We start from the raw sequence: 22,081 nt of genomic DNA, 5'->3' as shown, positions 1-22,081 counted from the left end.
GATGCTATGATCTTAATTTTTTGAATGTTGAGTTTTAAGCCATCTTTTTCACTCTCCTCTTTTACCTTCAAGAGGCTTTTTAGTTGCTCTTTGCTTTCTGCCATAAGGGTAGTGTCATCAGCATATCTGAGGTTATTGATTTTTTTCCCAGCAATCTTGATTCCAGCTTGTGTTTCATCCAGCCCAGCATTTTGCATGATGTACTCTGCATGTAAGTTAAATAAGCAGGGTGACAATATTTCTTTTGCTTACTGTCTTTTTTTGACCGCATTGCATCTTAGTCGTGGCAGACGGTATCTTCCTTCCATCATGCAGGATCTTTCGTTGTTCTGCACCAGCTCTCTAGTTAAAGTGCATAGACTCTCTAGTTGCGACCCTTGGACTCAGTTGCCCTGGAGCATGTGGGATCTTAGTTCCCTGGCCAGGGATCGAACCTGTACCCACTTCATTGCAAGATGGAGTCTTAATCCCTGGACCGCTGGGGAATTCCCTTGTTGTCATGTCTTAATGCTAGTAGAATCCAATTCAAATTTTAACTGGGGCTGCTTATACTGATATATAACAGTGAATCTAGAGGACATATTATTGTAAATCTCCTGTCTCAAGTAATGAGAGGCCACTGCCGAGTCTCCATAAGCTGTCTTGACCACTCTTGGAACTTCTGTTCCCTCCTCACTCTTTATCCTTTTCTCCAGCTTTAATTTTCCTCCATAGTATTTGTAACATACTATATACTTTACTTACTTTGTTCCATGCTTGTTAAATGAATGGTAGCATCGTGAGAGTCTCATTCTCTTACTTGAAAAAACTTGACTTGGAAAAACCTAAATTTATGTAATCTGATGACAAATCTTGGAGAAGGCAATGGCACCCACTCCAGTGTTCTTGCCTGGAGAATCCCAGGGATGGGGGAGCCTGGTGGGCTGCCGTCTGTGGGGTCGCACAGAGTCGGACACGACTGAAGCGACTTAGCAGCAGCAGCAGCAGATGACAAATCTATACTGTCAAAATTCTGGGGCCTCTAGAGTACAAACCTCATTTAGTATATTTTAAAATAAGGTTCTGTTTTGGAAATTTTTAATTTGCTTATATCTTTTAAAAAACTCATACTTTTGTATAATGAGGTGCTTACTCAGACATAGTTTTTAGTCACCCTAGGAATTATGATTAATCCTGGGTCTTATTTAATATAATTTTAAATATAACTCAAAATAGTTCTTACTCTATTTTTGACAGACGGGATAATAGCTTCTTTATAGTCTTTATGTCCACAAACTGGTTTTACTAGTAATGGTTATAGTTTTGTTGTAAAACTTTTAGAATTGAGAAATGCAATTTTTTTTACAGTCTTCCTATGTGACATGTGGTATGTAATATATATTGTCCAGCTAATATTTTCTATCAGCAACTAGTTAATTGATGGTTTGATCCTACGTATAGGATCAACACATAGGGGCTTGTTTTACAGCATAATGATAAATTGTGCTTGTGTCTACTTTCATTTCCAAGGCTAATTATTGTCTCTTTCATACCTTTTTGACATTGCAGTGAGCCCCAATGGAGAAAAGGTGTATAAATAAACCATTATAACCTAAGCAGAGTGTTAACTTTTATTGGTCAGTATGTCCTTTGCTTATGTATGGTTCAGATTTGAGTTTTCTTTGATAGAATCTGAACTAGTTATAGACTTAAGGCACAGAAGAGATAAATATTGAGAATCTTTGTAACAGAAAGCATTTTCTGTTTAACTCCATCATTTACTCACTCTTACAGTCATTCCTGAGCTAATTCAGTTTTTTTCAACCAATTTGCTATATATTTACTATGTTCCAGACACTGGGGATACAAAAATGAACAGGAAAAACTTGCAGCCTACAAGGAACTCACCATCTAGTGATTATTCACTGCAAGCCACAGGAAGCCCTTTCTGCTATAACCAAGGGCCATGCCAAATCCACTGATAATTCCCAGCAAAATATCACAGCCATGATTGCCTCGCCATATGCATATCAGTGCCTGACATGCTTTTGTAAAGGTGTGAGGCAGTATTTTTGTTTCAGCTTTAGCAGATTCGGCATTGCCCCCGACCCCGTTTTAGTCTGCTGCAGTTTCAAATGGCGCAGATAGGAAGCCCTGAAAATGTATACTTGTACATTTTAAAATTTCAAGCCCTGAAAATGTATACTTGTACATTTTAAAATTTCCCCTGCTACACTGTTACCACCCCCTGTTTTCCAAATGCTGCCATTAGTGGTTACAATAATCATCTGTAATGTTAGCTTCTAAGAACCATGGTACAAGAGCTTCTTTTATAATTTCCCAGATGGGAAGGAACACATGTACAAGCCTGTTAGAGCTGCAGAAACTGGAAGCAGCACTGTGTAGATTTGTATTTTTGGAACTCTTTGGGCTTATTTAAGCTCTCAATGTCAAACTTACGTATCCATTAGAAATCAAATACCAACTCAGGGGAAACTCATGTGCCACACCAAGGAGAATAAATCATATATAAAGAAGTTCATAAAAGGAACTCCTAGAAACAGCTATTTTCATACTCAGACTAATGTTTCATGTACCTTTTGCAGGATGCCAGATAATAAATGTTGATTATGTAAACCAGGGTCATTCCGGTTGTTTGGAGGACTGTCTCTGAGCATTTCTGTTCTTTGCTTAAATAGTAGTGAAATGCAAAGTTCAAAAGCAGGAAAGGGAAATAATTATAAGTTATTCATAAGCATATGGAATGAAGCTGTTAATTAAAAGGATTTTTAGTGGCCCCCATTTCTTTCAGTGTTTTTTTTTTTTATTTTAACAGAGTTCTGTGACTTGTAGTCAGAGACCTTTAACAAGGAAACTCAGTTGTTGAGCAAAGGTATCTGAAAGTCAGTTCAATGTTAGTTCTTTTTTTATTGTCTCTCTGAAGGTGACAACCCTAACTCCAAAGGGAACTACTTTTGCACTTAGATTATAAAATGAATTTGTCTCTCTGAATGTGAATTTTTTCAAGCTCACTTCACCCTTAATTTTAGATATTTTATGAGTTTTAGAATCATATAATTACATAGTTTCTATTTGCTGAGGCTATAAGTATTTTTAAAATTTTCCATCCTTACTTTACAGAGAGGAACATACGAAGTTGGATCCTTTCTCATCTATAAAAGAGTAAAAAGTGATAGATAAACTCAGACTCCCAATCTTGGCTTTCCTTTTAAAACCACTAGTTCTGGGGACTTTGGTTTATTGGGGAGGGGAGGTGGGGAGAGAACAGGAGCCAGGAACCAGTACTTATTTCCAGACATCACTGGTGACAGCAACTTTTATAAAATCACTGGGTGTGGAGGAAAAAGGTTAGGAATTAACATTAAATTGTTTATTGATTTATCCATTCAGCAGACATTGCGTGGTTTCTGTATTCCAAGCACTGTACTACCTGCTCCTTGTACACACTTCCTCTGTCATCCCCCCTAAAGATACAGTCCAGATATACATGCATTGCAAATCTACATGCAAAAACAAAATTGTAACAGTGTCATATGAAAACCTAAGAAAATGGTTAAACAGTCTCTGAGTTATTAGCAAGATTTAACCCTATAGAATTCTGAATTTTCTTCTGATGCCAGAAGAGCCCCCAGACAAAGTCCGAAGCCAAAAAGAGAAAATATTTATAGTACATGGAATAGATAAGGGTTAGTAAATCTAATAAACAATAACAAAAACAACAAAAAAGTCCAAAAACCTTTAAGCAAAATGGGCAAAAGATTTGATGGGAAAGTTTATAGGAGAAATGTAAGTAATCTATAAACAAGTAAAAAAAATGGCCCAGCTTCATTCATTGAATATAAATTGAGGTACAATTTTCCAGCTATCAGATTGCCAATGTCAAATGAAAGAGAAACAGCCAGTATCATCCAGTTACTCAGGATGAACGGAAAGAGGCTCTTTCTCATACTGATGCAAATTCATGGGCCCAAATATGAATTTTTAGAAAAACAATCTATTAAAATGTAAAATATTTATAGCCTTTGACCCAGCAAGCTGAGTTTTAGTTATCTCCTAAAAAATAGAATTCTCACTACTAAAGGGTATTTATCCAAAGATACTTATTGCAGCAATATCAAGTGGCTAAGAACTACAGGCAACATGAATGTCTGTTGCTAGGGGAATGGTTAAATACAAAATAAATCCATGATGTGAAATATTATGTGACTATTTAGAAAGCCAGTGGTAGAGTCCTGTGTATAATAGGACTCTTATTAGGGAAAACAGAACACACAGTTAAAGAGTTATTTATATGCAAGTGTGTGTATGTTTTTATGATCAGAGAAAAAGCTGTTTAAGGCCACATACACGGTTACTGTTGGTTACCTTGAAAAGCAAGGATGGAAATATCTTTTTAAAACAACAACAACAACAAAATTTCTGTATCGTTTGACTTGTTACAACAAGCCTGAATTTTGTAATGTAAAATGAAAAAAACAATTGTGAAGATAAAAAATAGAGAAAGAAAAGAAAGGGGGAAGTGGCCAAAGAGACAAGAGAAGACCAGGAACATACAGTTTCTTAGAAGCAAGAAGGAATATTTTCAGAGGAGAGAGGATTCCATGTCAGATACTGTTTAGAGATCAAGTAAGATGGGGACCAAGAGGCATTTGTTGTCTTTAGTGGCTGTCCTGGTAGGAAGGAGGGTCAGAAGGCTGCTAGAGTGGGCTAAGGGGAGGTTAAGAAGAGGGGAGGGAGTGAGACAGGGAGTGTGGATCAGTCTTTCAGCAGCAGTCTATGCAGTGGAGGAGGAGAGATGTCAAAGAGAACACAGGGAACTAAGCAGAGACTTGCATGATTTCTTTTATTTCTTTTAAGAATTTTTATATTTTAAGATGGGAGAGACTTTCAGTCCTTGTCCCTATGTATACTTGCCACAGTTGTGCATCCTGTAGACACAGTAGAAGGCAGAGAAGGGAGATCAGAGATGCTAGAGGTAAGCAGGTGAATGTGAGGACCAGCTTCCGAAGATGCAGGAGAAGCTGGGCTGAGGCCTCTTTTAGACCAAAGGAAAGACATCATGTCTGAGATTCCCAAGTATCACAGGCAGTGGTTCTTAAAGTCTGGGTTGGGACCCTCCTAGGATGTCTGCTGAGAACTTGTGATCTGATTTAGAAATGTGCGTTGGCTGTTAGCAGTGCCTTAGTGTGAAAAATGTGCAATTCAATTAAGTTTCTTAAAAACTTGTATTTGACTTGGAGCCATTTGTGTGTGTGTGTGTGTGAGAGAGAGAGAGAGAGAGAGAGAGAGAGAGAGAGAGTCGCTCAGTTGTGTCTGGCTTTTTGTGACCCAATGGACTGTAGTCCACCATTCTCCATCCATGGGATTCTCCAGGCAAGAATACTGGAGTCGGTTGCCTTTCCCTTCTTCAGGGGATCTTCCTGATTGAACCCAGGTCTCCCACATTGCAGGCGGATTCTTTACTGCCTGAGCCAACAGGGAAGCCTCTGTAGCCACTTACCAACCAGAAATAAATTGTTGAGGGTTATTAAAATTTTCTATTCTCAAATTGAAATCGCCATGTTATGAGAATTTATTCTAATTCGGTATTTGCTTCAGAAGTCTGCCAAATACTCAGTGCTTGGCAGTGATTGTAAAGTACATTCACATAGTGGTAAGTCCCACAGTTTTAATTCAGGACAATTTAGTATATCATCAGTGTTGGCTTGAGTTGATTATGACATTCGATTGTTGCTATTCTTGTTTTTTAATTATAAATTACAGTAAGTTTAGCTTTATCATTATCAGTTCAACCTCTCAACGTTTCTTTGTTTTTGTCTTATAATATTCTTATAACTAGACTTTTAAAATACATATGTCTTGTGGTTCACATATGAATCATCCGTGATCATTTTGCTTAAGCAGATATGTATGTAACACCCTGCCATTTGCATGTACAGTGGCACACTTCATAGTAATATGTTTCTTGGCAATGTTTACTATTTAAATAACTTACAGTACATTATCAAGATAGATATAATAAAATTCCTAGGGTATCTTAAGATTTTGTTGTTGTCTGGTGATATGAATCATGTTTATAATGCATCTTCTTCCTAGGAAAAGTAAATTTTAAGCCATTTGTAGGTATTATATAAATTATAAGACATTGTATATCTTGCTAGCAGAATGTTTACTGTAACTTAACTACGTTTTTGTCTAATCCTATATTAACACCAGATTCACTTTTCCCTTCTTGGAATGTGGGAACAACTAAAAGATTGGTGGGGATCTTTTTATTACTATGGTGGAGTTTGATCAGAATGTTTGAAAGCTGTCACTATTAAAGAGTGACTAGATATGTGGCAAAGCATGTATGGAGTCTCGAAATTTGAATCCAGGTGACCCACACTTCTGGCCCTATTGCTGGCAGACAGTAAGCTGGTCACCAGAAAAATGTTATGAGAGCAAGTACTAATGACATTGTGTTTTTCATTAACTGTTTAAGGATGTGAATGAAGACCCAGGAGAAGATGTAGCTCTCCTTTCTGTCAGTTTTGAGGACACTGAAGCTACTCAGGTGTACCCTAAGCTGTACTTGTCACCGCGAATTGAACAGTAAGTATTGGTGTCATAATTTTATGTAGCCTGAAGATTCTTCTTGTTAATGAGATGTGATTGCTACTTCTTTTGCCAGTCTTAAATTCTTAAAATGGTTTCTCTTTATTGACTTTTGTTTTCTTAAAATGAATTGTATTCAGCGTTTAGATTCCAGATTAAATACAGACAGTGTTTGCCATAGTGGTCTTTGGATAAGACTTAGCTCTGCAGTTTGTGATGTGAATACTATGCCTGGGTCCAAAACTGTGACTCCTTACGAATGTCCCTGGCTATGTGTGGTTGGGCTTCCCCTGACGGCTCAGTGGTAAAGAATCCGGCTGCCAAGTAGGGTTGGGAAGATCCCCTGGAGAAGGGAATGACAACCCACTCCAGTATTCTTGCCTGGAGAATCCTGTGGACAGAGGAGCCTCGTGGGCTACAGTCGACAGAGTTGCAGAGACAGATACAACTGAAGTGACTTGGCATGCATGCACTGACTAGTGGAGAGAGGGAACCATGCAGACATGGTGGGGGCGGATCTTTCAGCCAGGGGAGAGCATTCCAGACAGCAGGAGGGAGGCTGCTGGGGACTGGGAATCGCAACTCTGGGGCTGGTGCCGCTCGTATGAGCTCTGAAGCACTCCCCTGTGTCCCTAGCAGAGTGCACCCTAATAGTTAATGCATGCGGGTTAGCCCGTTTGCCTCCCCTCCAGATAGCAACTCTGAGGATGGTGCCCTGCTTGCCAGACTGATAGGTTAGCCCTATGTCCCCTGGCAGTCCATGGGTTTGCAAACGACTGAGCAACTGAACTGAACTGATGTCCCTTAGGGCTTCCCTGGTGGCTCAGTTGGTAAAGCATCTGCCTGCAATGCAGGAGACCCGGGTTCGATCCCTGGGTCAGGAAGCTCCCCTGAAGAAGGGAATGGCAACCCACTCCAGTATTTTGCTTGGAGAATCCCAAGGACAGAGGAGCCTGGCATGCTATAGTAGTCCATGGTATCACAAGAGTCAAGACATGACTTAGCGACTAAACAGCAACATATGTGGTTACCTTGAAGAGGACTGCTGAACAGCATCCTACTCAGTGTCTTGTGTATTCATAACTCTTCTCATTGTTTGTAAAAATGTAACCAGTATCCTGACAGTATTAACTTATTCAGAAGTTAGTGAAGGGAATATTAGAAGCAGATAGCTTAAAAAGATGACATATTTTTTTTGCATTGGAATAGTTCTGTATCACTTTACACAACATTCAGACTATGTGGTTCCAGTAGTTTGATATTACATTTGTGTTTTAACTCAGTAACTTTGTTCATCAGTAATGAATCTTATAAGCACTAACCTCACAATGTGCTTATTGTTGGCTAAAATGCTTTAGTAGCTTATTCTACTTCAAAGGAAGTTGAGGTTCATTGAAAATGGATTGTAAGCAGATTTGGTTGGGAACTTCTGACAGGACAGATTTTTCATCAGCAGAGAGAGTTTTTACAGACTCTGCTTGAAATGTATTATTAAAATTCTCTGTAAGTCATCTAGTCAGGGTTGGCTGATTTCTGTCTGAGATGTGGTCACCATCCACATTCACCCCCCTCTCCTTAGTTGCTCTTAATTCATGAATCATGGACATACCATCTTACACACTGATAAAAGACATGGCTCTTTATACTCAAATATGGAAGATTATGAGCATTAATAATCCACAGGCATTCTCTCATCTATTTATATACCTTTGACAATACCTGAACAGGATCTTAAAGGAGCAGTCACTCAATGAATCTTTTAATTTTTAATTGAAAATACTGAACCATAGCAGTAAGAGGCCAAAGGGTATTGGAGATAATACAGTGAAGTGGTAACAGCAAGGGTTCTGAAGTCAAGCATATGTGATTTAAACCTGGATTCTGTCACTTACCAACTGGCAAAATAGTTAACATCTCTGAATTTATTGCCTCATCTGTAAAATAGGGGTAATCATACCTTTTTCATAGTTTTTTTTTTGAGGATTATATTAAATACTGTTCATAAAGCATTAATTGCAATGCCTGTCACTGTAGCAAGTTGGAGCTAGTAATGTTATTATTATTGATATAGTTTACAGGAGAAGAATGAGTGACTGAGTGAGTGGTTAGTAGGACAGATTGGGGCAGAAAAGGAGAGGATGAGTAACCATGTGAGCAAATACTACTTCCAGAGTAGCCACTCAGTACATACAGAATGCATTAAACTAAGAAGGTATTTTGATGGTGAGAAAAGAGAGTTGTAAAACAATCACAAGATATAGGTAATAAGAATATTATCAGTTCAGCTGCAGCCAAGAATTTGCCAGTATTTACATTATTTTTCTTTGAAGTGACTGCTCCTAGTTTGCAGGTAAGCTTGCTAATAAAATATTTCTCACTCTAAAATCAAAGATATGGTGGGAAAAATTATTAGTAAAGGGTATATTTTAAAAGTGATTTCCTATTTCTAAAATCTAGCTTTCTACACCCCCAACCCCTTTTATGTTAAGAACTGGCCACAGCTTACTTTTCCAGATCAGTTTCCTGTCATTTCTCCCCACGTATTCTGTTTTCCTGTCCTTTTCAGCTGGACTCCTTCACTTGAAGTTTTCTATGTTCACGTGTACTCTCTTGCCTCTGTGCCTTTACTAAAACTGTTATGTCCATGTAAAATGCCCTTCTCTGATGCTGTCTTTGTGTTGAAATATTATATATTTTCTAAGACTTTTTTCAAATGCTGTCTACCACCCGTTTTCCCTGGGAAAAATTAATCTAGCCTTCCTCTGAGTTCTTACAACACTAAACTTATATCACTCTTATAATCTGCATACCATAGATTTAGTTGGTGTTGTGCTTTTTTCCTCCCCATCTTTTTATCTATATCGCAAGCAACTCATGGGCAAGGAGCAAGTCTTTTCATTCTTTTAATGCTTTTACAAAAGGAGTGCAGGGTAAATAATATCAAATAATAGTAAATAATTGACAGTGTTCTAGGGCAGTAAGTAATTTTCGCAAGAAAATGTGAAAATGCATCATTGAGAGGTTGTACGTTTTTACTGTTTGATACAAATGCGGGAGACCTGGGTTCGATCCCTGGGTTGGGAAGAGCCCCTGGAGAAGGAAATGGCAATCCACTCCAGGACTATTGCCTGGAAAATCCCATGGACAGAGGAGCCTGGTAGGCTACAGTTCATGGGGTCGCAAAGAGTTGGACACGACTGAGCGACTTCACTTCACTTCACTTCCCTTAATAGAAGTGCATGTGTAATACCAAAGAAACTGATTAAACGTTCTTATATCCTTGAGTAAATGTTATAAAAATCAGCTTTTAGAGAAAGTTAAAATGGAAAGTGGTCAAATTGTGGTATGATCTTCTAAGGGCTTACATAGTTGTTAAAGTTGTTCGTATCTTAGCCTGACTCTTATAGAGTTCAGAGCATAGAAAAGAAGTAATGTCATTTCACTAAGGTCAAGGTCATAGGATAGATTTTAGGAACTGAGAGAAGAGAAGTTGCCACTATCTTTGATATTGTGTTCAGCTCTCGTTTCTGTGTTTCATACAATCCCGTCAACTTTTAACTGTTGAGGCACTGATTATAGAGTCAGACTTGGAGAGTTCTTTCAGGAGTCATGGGAAAAGCATCCTACGTGAACCCGCCCGAAGCCGATGCCAGACGCTTGCCCTAGCTCAGGCTTGCACACTTTTTGCCTTCTGCTGTGGCTCTTTCGAGGAAGTCCCAAGTCCCATGCATTGTATTTGACAGGCAGGAGCCCTGGAGATCGACAGCCTGATCCACAGTAGGTAAAAATTGATAAAAGACTTTTCATGGCATGGAAAGCTATCTTGAGCCTGGGAAATAACCTGTTTTAGTCTGGCTGATGTAATGTCTCTGCCGCAGCTAGTCCATGCAGTAGGCAAGGGCACTGTGCTCACATTAACTAGTCTCAAAAAAGGAAAAGGCTATTCTGGGGTCTTGTCATCACATATAGGAAGAGGGATACATTTATTTTACCCTAAAGATTTCTAGGGATATGGATACCAAATGCCCCCAAATTAGAGGCTCCCACAAAAGAGAACATCTGTCAGAGACACTGGGTAGAAAACTCCCAAGTGTTTTATAATTTATGAAGCTCTGCAATGCGGTCTCACTTCAGAAATCTGTTGTCTGGTGTTTCTGGCAGTGCCGGGACACATGACTGACTGAACGCCTGTATAGTGTTTAGATGCTTGTTGTTTTCTGGTCTCTCGCTGTGTTATGTGTATGGCTTGCAGAGTAAAAGGTTCTGAGAACTTTGTGTTCTTCTCCAACAGGAGACTTTTATAAAATGCACATGTTTCAGGGTCCATACATCTGTTTTCAAAGGAACCCAAGCCAATCAGTTGAATTAGACACTAAGTAATGTTCATTAAAAAAAAAAAAAGTGGTAAGGTATGCAAGAAAAGCTAATGGTCAGTTATGTAAAGTAGATTTTGGTTGAATAACAGGAGAGGGGGGTTGAAAAACTAGATTCCAAACCAGTTGCCTTTTTTTCCTGGCAGGAAAGCTGGAATCGTAGGGTTACATCATCAGAGCTGGTACGAATCCTTCCTTGCCTTCACCTCCGCCCCAGACAATGGCAGTTCCAGCGGTGACACCAGAGGTCAAATGGCAGCAGAGGCTGCACAGTTCTCTTCCCCAAAAGGTGTGGGCCTGTCCTTGGCTGCAGCCGGTTAGTGGGAGTGGTTTGAAGAAAACCAGCTCGTCACTCCCTGTGCTGTTCCCACTCTGTGCATAAAAAGAGGACTTCAGCCCCTGAGGCGGACCAGGTGGCATCTTTCACAAGTACAGAATTTGTTTTTAGAACTTTGTGTTGTTGAGTTACAGTCCCGCCTTGGAAATAAATACTCAAAGCTTACCAGCCCACAGACATTCACCATTAGTGAGGCCTGTGTGCCTGCGAATATCGATGCATTCATTCCTTCAAGCAACAAAAACACATTGAAAAGTGACCCAGTATAAGGTCCTTTACTAGATGCTTCAGAGAATATCAAGAAAAATGAGATATGGCTTATGTCCTTAGTTTGCATATAATCAGTAAGGGAGATCAGAACAAATATGGCAAGTTCCAACTTGTGTGTAGAAATAGCACAATAAGACTTGGCATGAGAAGCCCTCTGTTCCTCTACTTGCTAACTGGCAGTCTTGTTCAAGATACTTTAACCTTTTTGAGCCTCATTTTATCTTCTGTAAAGGGAGATACATCTTAAGCTTCAGTTTCATCCACTCCAAGGGGATATGGAAGTGCCTACAGTAGTGTTTGACTCATGGTTGATGTTCTGTTAGTGCTTCTCAAGTTATATAAACACCCAAGAAAAGATATTAATTACTGAAAGACTTCAGGGAAAGAGAAGGAGATCATAGTTCCAATCAACTTGTTGAGGAGAGGACTTTGGAAAACTTTGGAAAGTATGGCTCTGCCAGTGTGACGTGGCTTTTCTAGAGATTAGATATGGTAATACTGTAGCAATAAAAATATATTTGTTTAGTGTTTTGAAATGTTCAAGTTGCTTTCCAATTTACCATCCCATCTAATCTTCATGGTAATATTCCTGGCTTGCATTTTTTAAAATTGACGTATAGTTGATTTACAATGTTGTGTTAATTTCTGCTATACAGCAAAGAGACACAGTTATACACACACACACACACACACATACACACACACACACACGTTCCTTTTTGTATTCTATTGTGTTTTACCATAGGGTATTAAATGTAGTTCCCTGTGCTATACAGTAGGACCTTGGTTTTTTCATCCATTCTGTATACAGTAGCTTCTATCTGCTCACCCCAGCTTCCCACTCCATCCCCCTGCAGCGTCCTCCCCTTTGGCGACCACAAGGCTGTTCTCCATGTCCATGAATCTGTTTCTGTTTCATAGATAGTTTCATTTGTGTCATAGTGTAGATTCCACATCTCAGAGTGGTGTTTGTTTTCTTTTCTAACTTCCGAGGTGTGGTAATCTCCAGTTGCAGCCGTGTTGCTGCAGATGGCGTGGTTTCATTCTTTCCATAGCTGAGTAGTATTCCATCGCATATATGTGCCACAACTTCTTTACCCAGTCATCAGTAGATGGACATTTAGGTTGCTTCCAGGTCTCGGTTACTGTGAATAGTCTAGCATGAGTTTCATGGTACATCTTTTCCCCTCTAAAAGCTGGATTTCTTAGATCCTTCCTGGTATCCTTCACTGTCTTTACTTCCTTTCCCAACACATTAAATTATGCTAAATTATGTTTCCCGTGATTCCACCCTAGGGCTCTTTCATGGCCTCACCTCTTTGTGGACGACCCCCAAATCCCCATTTCGAATCCCAGCTTTTCTCCCTGTCTACAGGTCTGTTTTTCTAGCCATTTGATAGATTTTGTGTCTGTGCGTTCAGCTGACACCTCAAATTCAGAGTGTCTGAAATGAAACTCATCATTCCTCGAGTGGATGTTTCTGCTTTGCAACCTTCTTTCTGTTCACAGTGCTCTCGTGGTCTTCAGTGCCCAGTGCTGTATCTCAAGATCAGTAGTCAGCCCATTGTTTGATACTAGAAACCCTCTCTCCACAATGTCTTTATTTTTGTCATTCTTCCTGTCATTTTAGTTCTTCAGTTGCCATGTCTCCTGATAGCCTTTTAACTTTCCCTGCTATTTCAGTTTACTTAGCACAGAACTCTCCTGTCTTCTTAAAGTAAGTTCTAGTCATTTCATGTCCTTTCCTTGCTCCATCCACACCACCAGTGCCTCCCTGTTACCAACTAAATCAAGCACATCCCTCTCATCATCCACAGTATTCTCTCTTTTAAACCCATCTGGTCTTTCTACCCTGATCTGGCCTCTATATTTCCTGTTGTTCAGCCAGACTGGTTTTTGGTGTGGGATTTCCTGTGGACACAGTTTTTATTTTTTTCAGTTATACCTTACTCCTTCTTAAACTTGAACATTCAATTTCTTTCCCTTTCCTGTGGGGTCTGTCCTGTTAGGCCTTCTCCCTCACAACCTCCTTTGTGGCGCGATCGTGACCACCGCCGTCTGTGTCCACAGCATGACTGTACTCTCCCCTGGTTGTCCTCTGTTGTCATATTGTTTCCCTGGACTATAAACTCCTCATGGGTGGGCTTCTTCTCCCAGCAGTTGAGGCCTGGCGAGCCTCAGCCCACCTCCTGCCAAGCTGGCCCTGCCCTTGGTCCCCACGTGAGCTCAGCCACAACCCCCACTGATTAGACTCCTTGGTGGGGCAGAAAGCTCTGAACTCCTTATATCCGTGCCTGCGAATGCAAGTGGTTTCCATCATTATTTCTTGTTGCTGTGCTTTGTGACCAGCCAGCAGGCTTGTTCCCCTTGTGGACCCTGGCTTTGTTTGGAGAGGTGGAATTTATCTTGTAGAGGGGCTTATCAGCTGAATCCTGGAAGTGGTGCATATGCTTGTGATCTCATATAATATATAAAGTATGAAGTGTTAGTTGCTCAGTTGTGCCCGACTCTGCGACCCCATGGACTGCAGCCCACCAGGCTCCTCTGTCCATGGGATTTTCCAGGCAAGGATACTGGAGTGGGTTGTCATTTCCTTCTCCAGGGGATCTTCCCAACCCAGGGATTGAACCCAGGTGTCCTGCACTGCAGGCAGAGTCTTTACCATCTGAGCTACGAAGAAGCCCATGTGATTGCATATGACCTGTCAACTCCTCCTTCTGTGGCTTCTCCAGCCTCCCTTTCCCTGTCTTTTCCCCTTGGTGTGCCTAGCCACAGACATAATCACTGTGAATATTTGGCTGGCCTGTAATCCACAAAGGCTGGGATAAACTGAAATTTGACCAAAGGGACTAGAGAAAAAGGGGATGAAGAGAACCGAATATTAATACTTAGAATTAGGGGTGAGCGTCAATGAGATTGTAGATATTAAATTCAGATAAACCAGATAAAATAAGTTAAAAGCAGTGAGCTAATCCAGTATTTTGTGAATTTTATTTAAATTTGATACTGAACGCAACATCTTAACAGGATGGGAAATTTTCATTTTAGATGCTAAAAAGATTTTTTAGAATAATTGAAGAGGCGTGCGATTAAACACAAATAGATTTAAAAGAAATCTTGCCCTTTAACTTTTAAAACTGCATCAGTTGTCTCAAGAAATGGACCCCAAATCTCTTGGGGTGATTTTGTGTCAGGATTTAAGTAATAGAACATCATAGTAAACATGGTTTAATTTAGCTTTACTTATGTTTACTTGAGTCACAGAGATAATCGTGTAATAAATATTGTGCTGCTGGAGTTTTTTTTTTTTTTTGCCTTTGATAAATATATAGTCCTGAGTATGCTAAGACAACCAGCTGTCAGGAGATGCATATTTGGTTTTAGTGGAGCAAGCTATCTTCGCCTCTGGGGACTTGAGATGTTCGTTTTACTAGTCTGGGAGCAGGGCCAGAAGGGTTCTTCGTGACTTAGAATGGAATTCTGAAGAGTAAGTTCAGCAAGTTTTCATTAGCAAGTTTGGCCTTTTGTCTTGCCCGTGCCTCCCAAAAGATCAAGAGCTCAGCATGCACTTTGAAACATTACAAAAAAGAACCAGAACAGAATTTAGTTCTGGGAGAAAAATCAATCAGTCCCCAAATACCATATTTTTGGAAACATTCTGGTGCAGAACTCCCACCTCCCCAGCCACCCAAGTTAGTGATAGATTAATGTTTTTAATCTAGCTTTCTTTTCAGGCAAACAGTAGACTTTCAGAAAGAAGATGTATATAAATCTGTGATAGCTTAAATCTCACTGGTACATGGTTCTTAAACTTGTTTGACCTTTAAGCTCTTAGATTTGTTTTGTGTCTTTGGGCAGTTCTCTGCCTTGTTTCTTTTAAATGCTTTTCTCTATAGTGTAATGATTAGCTTATATTCTTACAACTTAGCTTGATATCTTTAAACTATAAGATATAATGTGTCCCCACTTAAGAGCTGAGGCCAAGCACCTTTCCATTAAATAGCTCAAAGATTTTGTGCCGAGTTTTTTCTGTAATGAAAGTGAGAAGTTTATGATTTTCAATTTAAATGTATATATCTCAACAGTGAAGCTCTGAGCACTGATCATTACATATAGCCAGTGTTCATTTATATTTCAGAAGTAGGAAAATATTCCTCAATGGAAGGTCTGAGATGAAGAGTGGATAGTTCTTGAAAACATTAAGCTGTATTATAGGCAGGAGCAGAGAAATTACAAAGCAGAAGAGAAAATGGTCTAGAATGTTCAAGAACTGATGGAAGACACCAAATAAAGGAAATACAAGGATTCTCAATAGCCTAAAGAAAAAGAAATTGACATCTATACACATCATCTGAATAGCAAAGATGTAAAGTATCTGAAATAGACACATCACGTGTAAAGGAATAGCAGACTGACACAGACCTCTTTGAAAATCTTGGAGAGCCATGGACTTTATCCAGGGAAATATACAGGGGCAGAAAGTTCAAATGCAGTTTTGAGAATACCACACCTGCCCCTAAAATCAGTTCATAAACTTTGTTTAAGGATCATTGTTCTTGGTTTCATTTCTGCATTGTTAATTGCCTTCTACAGTATCTCATGCTGGAACAATCACTGAAGCTTTGAATTTAATATCTAGAGTGTAAATCATCATCTAACATTACCCATTTCCTCTTCCTCAAAATCTGCTTTCTTTCTATGTTCTTATTTTCAGTAATGATTTAACTATCCTTGTACTGACCTTAGCCATGAAACCTAGGCATCCTATTTTTGACCTTCCTCCCACCATTGTTTCCTGAACTTAAAAGCTAAGTTCATTCTCTTTTCTCATAAGTGATCACTCACCAGTTTTATCCAACTCGTTACTTTTCCCTGTATCTCCCAGGCATATTCCTTTTTTTAAAAAAAAAGAATTATCTATTCTACTTTATGTTCAGGCTCCGGCATTTTTTCCTTCATACTGTCTTGAAATCTGAACTCCCCCAAGACTGTTTCTTCTTATCGCATTGTTTCAGCTACTTTACCCTTCAATCCTTTTGATCAAGAACTGAGTGGAAGTACAATAGAAATCCGTGTGTAAAAAAGGTGGCATGAAGGTATAAAAAAGTTGATCATTGGTGCTATGAGGCACTCATCCTCATTCTTTTCAAGTGTGAGGACCTGTTTTTAATGTTGAAGCCTTTTATACAAGGTTGACTACAAAAAATCAACACAAGAAAATTTTAGTATTTTGGAATTGTTCTGTATCATGATGGTGGTAGTAGATATACAACTCTATGCATTTATCAAAGCTCAAAGAACTGTGTCACAAAGAGTGAATTTTACTGTGGGTAAAAAATAAACTTAAAAAACATTTCACAGACTTGTGTAGAAAATAGTAGTACTTTTTAGCATTTCATATTATTAGTGATGTATTAAATACCTTTTCAGTGAACTTACATTTTATTAATCATAATAGGTTATATATTGGAAATAGGTTATATATTCTTCTCTGGACTTCCCTGGTGGCTCAGACGGTAAAGTGTCTGTCTACAGTGCGGGAGACCTGGGTTCAAGCCCTGGGTTGGGAAGATCCCCTGGAGAAGGAAATGGCAATCCACTCCAGTACTGTTGCCTAGAAAATCCCATGGACAGAGGAGCCTGGTACGCTACAGTCTATGGGGTCGCAAAGAGTCGGGCACGGCTGAGCAACTTCACTTCACTTCAGGTTATATTTAGGTTGTATAACCTAAATAGGTTATATAAATTGGAAATGGATATACACACACACACACACACACTTGTATGTGCTATATATTTGTGGATAATATATGTATATAGGTATGTGTATGCATATATGTATCAGTTCAGTTTAGTTGCTCAGTCATGTCCAACTCTTTGCAACCCCATGGACTGCAGCACGCCAGGCTTCCCTATCCTTCACCAAATCCCAGAGCTTGCTCAAACTCATGTCCATTGAGTAGGTGATGCCATCCAACCATCTCATCCTCTGTTGTCCCCTTCTCCTCCTGCCTTCAATCTTTCTCAGCATCAGGGTCTTTTCCAGTGAGTCAGTTCTTTGCATCAGGTGGCCAAAGTATTGGAACTTAAGCTTCAGCATCAGCCCTTTGAATGAATATTCAGGGTGGATTTCCTTTCAGATTGACTGGTTTGATCTCCTTGCTGTCCAAAGGACTCTCAAGAGTCTTCTCCAACACCACGGTTCAAAAGCATCAATTTTTCAGCACTCAGCCTTCTTTATGGTCCAGCTCTCACATCCATACATGACTACTGGAAGAACCATAGCTTTGACTAGATGGACCCTTGTCAGTAAAGTAATGTCTCTGCTTTTCAATATGCTGTCTAGGTTTGTCATAGCTTTTCTTCCAAGGAGTGAGCATCTTTTAGTATGTATATGTATACATACATTTGTGTATATATACATACATATGCATGTTTTTACATATGTGATATCACACACAGCATTTACATAGCATTTAATTGGAATTCAGATGCTTAGTGTTCAGTAAATTAGTAAACCTGTAAGTCTAAGGTCGCATAGTATCTTGAAGCCAAAAGATAGAAAAAGTTTGCTACAAGGGGTATATAATGAATGACCATTTTTCTAAGAATGATGATGTTCATACTTATCAATATTTGCTTCAGTAAGAGTACATTTTAACTTCCTTCTTGTTCTCAAAATAGCTAACTTAATCACTATGTTAGGAAGCAGTTTCTAACCTCATTGTTTTGGCTCATAGTGGAAGGACAGATTCATGAAGACCCTGCCACTTGCATTCCTCTTTGCCCAACACAAGCACCTAGGTTTCTGAGTTTAGCTTACGGTGGAGAGAGAGGAGTTCCAGGAGCAAGGATCCAGGATCCTGACACTTGGGACTTTCCTCTGATGTTTGGGCCTTGATTTCCAGGAAACTCATGGGTTCACAGCACTTCTTTCCCAGGGCTTCCTGCTCTCAGATGTTCCAGTGGTTCTCATTTTTCTCAGTATGTTTCCATCTCCACAAGGATCCGTGAATTGGTCTGTTGTTTAGTCACTAAATTGTGGCTGATTCTTTGTGACCCCAGGGAATGCAGCCCTCTAGACTCCTCCTCTGTCCATAGGATTTCCCAGGCAAGAATACTGCAGTCGGGGGATCGAACCTGCATCTCTTGCATTGGCAGGCAGATCCTTATCATTGAGCCATCAGGGAAGCCAAATTGGTCTATGACATTAATATGAATATAATAGCTTTTACTTAGTTTTCAGAGCAGAGTGTGGATGTGCATAGGGTGATAAGTCAGTTGGGTTTTAAAAATAAAGTCATTCTACCTCATCATCTTCATAAAAATGTATATGATTTATGTCCACAACATGATTTCAAAGGGTAATTACTTAATACCAAACAAGTGTTTGGTAGGAGTAGGTAATGACTAAAGCTCTTAATGTATAAAATTAATGTATAAAGTGGAATCCCTATACTGTTGTTTGAAGAAAGGTTGAACACCAATGTTGTCAGATTTTACTGTGTGACCTTTTATTAAAGAACATGTAATTTGATCCTGGTATGTCTGATTTTGAGTCTTATAATAAAGGGCTAATAATTATATTGGACTTTTTCTGCACTGGTTAAAATTCAGACATGCTGTCTTTTACTAGCAGCACTAATGACTTTAATGAATGGAGAAGCCTTTAGTTTAAAACAAAACAAATGATGAGTTAACATAATATTGTAACTAGGACCATAACAGGGAATGGACATCCTGTCTGTGAACATTATCTTTTATAGACAGTTTCAACAAAATAGAGGTCATACCTGAAAAAGACTGAAATCTGCTACCTTGCCAAATTTCAGCTAAAACCAAGCCATTAATTTGAAGAATTTATACATCAGTGGAAAATCTATTTTACCAACAATCTTTTTTTCTCTTACATGTAAAGAGCTGTGCCCTCCCGCTTTTTAATCCCTCCCATCCCTGCTCCACCCCAATCTTTGAAAAGGATGATGTAAGAGTGGGTTGTTTTGTGCCAAGTTTTCATCCTGAAACACGTTTTTATAGCTGTGTTTCTCTGAGAAAAGTTTGTGACCAAATGGCAATAACGTTTCCATGTTTCCATTTCCTCCTCTGATCTTGTGCTTTTGTGCAAACTTCAGTTTTGTCAGAGTTTGGCATGACCAGTATAATATGTGTGCTAAAGAAAATTACACTGAAAGCTTTTGAAGATTCAGTCATTATACTCTATATGTATTGAGTATATGTGGTTCCTTGGGAAAAACATTCAATATATGTGGTTCCTTGGGGAAAAAAGACTATAGAGGGTATTATTATTTTTAAATTTTAGATTCTTCTGTTCATACAATTAAAAAACCCTTCAAAATATTTGTTTGTAGGTATCATTTGTTTTAGTGATTGGTTTCTGTTATTTCTCGTCTATTAGTGACTCTTCATTTACTTTTTGCACATACTTTCTTAAGGACACAGATAAACTTTGGAGCCCTGTTTTTTCTTGGTCAGAGAATTTAACATTAAAGGTCCAGATGGTAGAAACAACTGAAATGGTTGTCAGTAGGAAAATGACGAGAACTTTTGGCATAGAATGAAGCAGTAAAGGACCAGGTAAATTTCTGTTTACTCACATGAAAAGTTTTCTCAGTTAAAATAAAAGAGCAAATATCAGAAAGATGAGCAGAATTGTACATTTTTTATGCTTAAAAAAAGCTAAAAATCAAAATCATAGTATATATTCTCTACAAGGGAGTGTGTGTGTATGTGGGTGTGTATATGTGTACTGGATACTAATGGTAGCTGATACTTAATGAATACTTGGGTCACATGTTTTTAGCATGCTGTACGCAGTAACTCACTCAGTCCTCACAGCAACCCTATGAAGTTGGTTACTACTGTTGCCCCCATCTTACAGATGATGAAGCTGAAATTCAGAAGGGGTCTCTTCAGTTCACTTTCTGTCTGCCTCCTATCCTCCCATAATCTTAGGAAGAAAGCCCATAGCTTTTTACTTGGTACCTGAGTTAAAGTGTGTTTCTTCATTTGTAGCTTTGATCTTTTTCCTACTTTCCACTCCATACTCAGTATAGACAGATATTTCCTAGTCAGTCTTCAGTTTCCTTACACACTTTTATTGATCAGAGCAGTTTTGCATGTATATCTTTCTGGGCTGATTTTTATAGACTTTTTTGGAAGGATCCCCCATCTCTTAGTTCCAAAGGCTAACATAGCTTGAAGACTAACTGGGTCCAAGGCCTGATTCAGCCCTTTTGCCCAAATTCTCAATTCTCAATAAATGTAGTTGAGCCAAGGCATACTCCTCCCCTCTGCTCTGAACAGCCACTTCACCTCTCTCCGGCCCACATACCCTTCCCATCAGGAGCAAGTCTAGTGAAACACCAAGGCAGAGCACTGCTTGGCCATAAGACAGATGGCAGTTTATGGCCTGACTGTAACTTTCTGGTTCTGTGAACCTAGTGTAAATTACATCTCTGTGACTCAGTTTCTTTATCTATAATCCTCATAGAATTTTTGCTAAGATTGAATGAGAGAATGTATATAAATTGTTTTAAGATCAGTTCAGTTCAGTCGCGTCCAACTCTTTGCGACCCCATGAATCACAGCACACCAGGCCTCCCTGTCCATCACCAACTCCTGGAGTTCACTAGTGCGTGGCATATTGTAAACACCAGATACCTAATAAGTTGCTGTGTTATTATGACTGTCATCTCAATCAACATCATCATCTTCCTCCTCCTCTTGAAATACTTGGAGATCCCAATGTTTGAAAATTCTACTCCAGATACTTCCCACCAGGACCATAGGTATTATCAGTCCCCTGAATTCATTTAGGATAGGTTGGTAGGGGAAATACAGGAATAGACATGAGAATATCATGGTAACAATGACAACCATGACCATCAGTGGGCCACCTCAGACTGCTGACAGGCTAGACCTGTTGAGTATTAAATCTGAATACTGCTCAGCCTCTGAGATCTTCAGACTGAAGCAGGCTTTCAGTCAGAACGAGAAGGTCTGGAAAGTCTTCAGCGCTCTAGTGAATCCATACTGATTTTGGCTTGGATCTTAGTCTTAAGAACTCTTACATGGATCAGATTTCCAGCATTTTTAGGAATTTTAAGAAAGGTCAGTATGGGCTTTTCAGTTCAGTCCGGATTTAGAGGTTCAGGATTCCCAAAGGGAGTCGTGGAACTAAGGAAGTCTTCTTCTGTGTTGACCAGATTGTCTGGGTCCTGAGTTGGGCTGGTTACAGAATGAAGTGGGATCTGAGGATCTGCCTGTCATTTGGGCCTTTCTGGAAATCTGAAAGGAGGCTTTTGCACATAATCCCTGTTCTTCTTCATGATCACTGTTGCTTGCATACACAACAACTAGAAAGTTTCAGTTACTTGCAGAGTGAAGAGAGGGCCTATCCGGACCCTGACCTTGGACTGACAAATTCTGAATGCAAAGATTACAGTAGGCCTCAGGGCAGCTTTACCCTGTTAAGCCTGGCATG

General features: G+C 39.3%; 1 protein-coding gene across 1 annotated transcript in view; it reads left to right on the top strand.

Moving 5' to 3' along the window:
* BRE (brain and reproductive organ-expressed (TNFRSF1A modulator)) overlaps positions 1-22,081 on the top strand; it is a 402,733-nt gene that overhangs the window by 203,286 nt on the left and 177,366 nt on the right. Inside the window, exon 7 of the mRNA XM_005686868.3 lies at positions 6,485-6,594. Coding sequence (XP_005686925.1) covers positions 6,485-6,594 — 110 coding nt within the window. The remainder of the gene's footprint in view (positions 1-6,484; positions 6,595-22,081) is intronic.

This window comes from Capra hircus, chromosome 11, assembly GCF_001704415.2.
Source record: "Capra hircus breed San Clemente chromosome 11, ASM170441v1, whole genome shotgun sequence".
In the NCBI taxonomy this organism is placed as follows: domain Eukaryota; kingdom Metazoa; phylum Chordata; class Mammalia; order Artiodactyla; family Bovidae; genus Capra; species Capra hircus.
This window is presented reverse-complemented; position numbering and strand designations above follow the sequence as displayed.